The sequence below is a fragment of the Gavialis gangeticus genome, unplaced genomic scaffold (assembly GCF_001723915.1).
Source record: "Gavialis gangeticus isolate Ggan-Ray unplaced genomic scaffold, GavGan_comp1, whole genome shotgun sequence".
Taxonomy (NCBI): domain Eukaryota; kingdom Metazoa; phylum Chordata; order Crocodylia; family Gavialidae; genus Gavialis; species Gavialis gangeticus.
In genome coordinates this window covers 20,722,450-20,724,032 of record NW_017728996.1, presented here as the reverse complement: position 1 = coordinate 20,724,032, position 1,583 = coordinate 20,722,450, and the positions used below count along the sequence as shown (strand labels likewise).

Here is a 1,583-nt window from a genome sequence, read left to right as displayed (position 1 = left end):
GGGCGGGGGGGGGGTCCTCCTTACAGCCCCCTCACCCAGCAGGTGCTTCGCCCGCAGGCCTCCCCCAGCAGCGGCAGCCGGCGGGGAGGCCCGGCCCCTCGCCTCGCCTCGCCTCGCGTCTCCCCATGAGGCGCCGGGCTGCAGCAACACCGCGGGGGGAGGCGGCGTCCTCCCTCCCTCGCGCCTGACGGGTGAGCCGGCGCGCACAGGGGGGGCCTCCACCTTGACCGTGGTCGCGTTTAGGGGGCGCTCGGGGCCGGGCAGGGCCTGGCCGCCGTATTGTTCCGCAGCAGACAACAAAGAGAAGCGGGCCCGCAGGGAGGGCGCGGAGGAGGCGGGCGCGGGGAGAGCGGGGGGAGGAGGGGGGTCAGCCCCGGCCCGGCCCCTCCTCGCCGCGCTCGGCCAATCCGCGCTCGCGGCGGCGGGGTCGGCCGCATTGTGCTGTCAGCTCCCGCCGCTGACGCCGCGGCCCCCCGCGCCCGCCCCCCGCTCCCGCCTCTCTCCAGTGCCGTCTGGCTGCAGCAGCGGCTCAGACAAGAGGAGGGGAGAGGAGGAAAAAAACGCTGAGTGAGTGGAGTGGAGCCGGGGAGGGGCTCCTTAAAGAAACGCTGCCATCGCCTGGCATTGTGGCCGGCCGGGAACTCAAGGGGGGGAAACCATCGGAGCGCTTCTCTCTGCCCCCCCCACCCCACCCCCCAGCCAAAAAAAACTTGGGGGGGAGCCGAGGGGGGGTCGTGGAAACGTCTTATAAACCGGATTGCACTGCAAAAAACAAAAAAAGAACAGAAAAGAAAAGGAAAGAAAAAGATACAAAATATTACAAGCCCAAAAAAAAAAAGAAAAAAAAAAAGGGCAACAGATCCCCGGTCTCCAGCACTCGCCCTCCCTCCCTTTGCTCCTCTCCTGCTGGCCATCTGCCTTGGGCTTTCCTTTGTGTCTGATCTTTTACTACTGAACGGAGTGCAGGAGGAGGAGGAGGAGGGTGCAACACACACAGGGACTATGCCCAGCTCGCTTTTTGCAGACATGGAGAGGAACGGGAGCGGCGGCGGCGGAGGAGGAGGTGGCGGTGGTGGCGGGGGAGAGACCCTGGATGACCAAAGAGCGCTGCAGATCGCCCTGGATCAGCTCTCCCTGCTGGGGCTGGACAACGACGAGGCGGGCTCCCTCTACGACAATGAGCCTCGGAAAAAGAGCGTGAACATGACAGAGTGCGTGCCGGTGCCCAGCTCGGAGCATGTCGCGGAGATAGTGGGGAGACAAGGTGGGTAACGGGGTGCGGGGGGACAGCCGCTCTCTCCCCCGCGCCGGGGCTGCCGAGTCCCGGTCCGACGGCCAGCGCCGGGCTTCCCCCAGACAAAGAAAGTGCAGCAGACGTGGTGTTTCTAAGGCGCATGATGCATCACTTCCAAGATGCACTTTCATCTCCCGGGGAGGAAAAAAAAAAAAAAAAAGAAATCTTTCCTTTGCTTTTTTGTTTTTTTTTATTTTTAAACCAAAGTTAACACTCGTCTGCAAAGGAAACGGGGCACGTCGGAGCCTGGATTGCTTTACTATGATTATGATTCCCCCCCCCCCCCCGC

General features: G+C 63.3%; 1 protein-coding gene across 1 annotated transcript in view; it reads left to right on the top strand.

Annotated features, from left to right (window-relative positions):
• The first annotated feature begins 494 nt into the window (after positions 1 to 494).
• Positions 495 to 1,583, top strand: part of MEX3B (mex-3 RNA binding family member B) — a 4,847-nt gene continuing 3,758 nt past the window's right edge. Inside the window, exon 1 of the mRNA XM_019503821.1 lies at positions 495 to 1,264. Coding sequence (XP_019359366.1) covers positions 1,003 to 1,264 — 262 coding nt within the window. The 5' untranslated portion in view covers positions 495 to 1,002. The remainder of the gene's footprint in view (positions 1,265 to 1,583) is intronic.